A 1,295-nucleotide genomic window follows, 5' to 3' on the forward strand; every position below is an offset into this window, starting at 1 on the left:
TGATGCGGTTTAATTTCAGCTATCTGTTCACCTGCTACAAAGGGGCTAGCTGTGATAAGGCTTTGTGACTTTTTCCTTCTATTGCTGCAAAACCTTACCAGGCAGATTAGCAGGGCTTTTTATTCAAACAGACAAAAAGGATACAAAGATCAAGAGCTCTCAGGGTATCTCAACAAATACAGAAATGAACCAATTCAGCTGAACGACAGATAAAAATAAGTCTACACTCAGGCATACAAACAGGCTGTATCAAAGTGGCACTTGCTTATGCCATTTCTTCATTTGCCATGTGACTTACACCCGGTTGTTGTGAACCGTGTAACCACGCTGGAATCAGGTTAAGTGGCTCATCTGGTGCACCTTTTCTTTGCTATTACAGTGGTAAGGTCCTCCCCACATCCCCACCCCCCAGAGAAGCTGGGAACATAATGGAGGCAATTTTAACTTGGCTTTTATGTATGAGAGGTCACTGCAATACTTACTGCCATTAAGTGGTTTTAAGCATCGTGCTGGTGTTTCATTCTCCGCAAGTCCATTTGGCTTGTCTGCTGCTTCTTTTACACCTGGGTTCGCATGTTGAAACTGTTCTTCGTTTCCTTTTGCAGACCCGAGATTCACCTCTTCAGCAGCCTGTCCTTCACCCCTCCAGTCCTCCCTGGATGGGGCACATTGGTCAGCACTTTCCTCACTCGGTGCTGGAGTACTGCATCCATTAATGCCATCTGTTTTCTCACCATCAGGTGAAGCATGATCCTCGGGGTACTTTGAAACATTTTTATTATCTCTTGATTGCACAGAGTTGTTACTGGTGGGTGTCAGGGAGGTGCTGACAAGACAGTTCTTTTGGGAATGGTACTGAGGTATAATTCCAACAAATTTCAAGCCTTGACTTGCAGCATCTTGAATCTACAAGTCGAAGAAGATTATATTTTTAACTGTCAAACTGTCTTAGCTAAATCAAAACACAGAAAATAACACCCTTCAAGGCAGCTAGCATGTCATTTGGCTACTTTTGTCCACTACTATAAGAAATTGTCACGTTACATTTACATAAAAAGTTACATTCTACAGAAGCAGGATAAGAAGTCCCCTAAACCATCTGAAATAATGTGAACCTGGAGAAAAAAAGGAAAGAAAGAAAAAAAGAAGAGAGAGAAAATACCTACATATTTCTTCAGAAGGGATAAAGTGTGTTTGAAAAGTTCAGTTATGCTAAATTATCAGAAGTGGTATTACTCACAAAAAGATTTCGTATCAATCGTTAGAAGTCTGGGACTTAATATTACATCTTCTGC

At 41.1% G+C, this 1,295-nt stretch overlaps 1 protein-coding gene across 1 annotated transcript in view; it reads right to left on the reverse strand.

The window, feature by feature from the left end:
* The window catches only part of RFTN1 (raftlin, lipid raft linker 1), a gene marked incomplete at its 5' end in the record, with an annotated part of 29,386 nt that extends 28,480 nt beyond the window's left edge, over window positions 1-906 (reverse strand). Inside the window, one exon of the mRNA XM_010015504.1 lies at window positions 483-906. Within this exon, the coding sequence (XP_010013806.1) occupies window positions 483-906 (424 nt within the window). The remainder of the gene's footprint in view (window positions 1-482) is intronic.
* Between the last annotated feature and the right edge of the window lie 389 nt (window positions 907-1,295).

The sequence above is a fragment of the Nestor notabilis genome, unplaced genomic scaffold, assembly GCF_000696875.1.
Source record: "Nestor notabilis isolate BGI_N333 unplaced genomic scaffold, ASM69687v1 scaffold10135, whole genome shotgun sequence".
Classification (NCBI taxonomy): Eukaryota; Metazoa; Chordata; class Aves; order Psittaciformes; family Psittacidae; genus Nestor; species Nestor notabilis.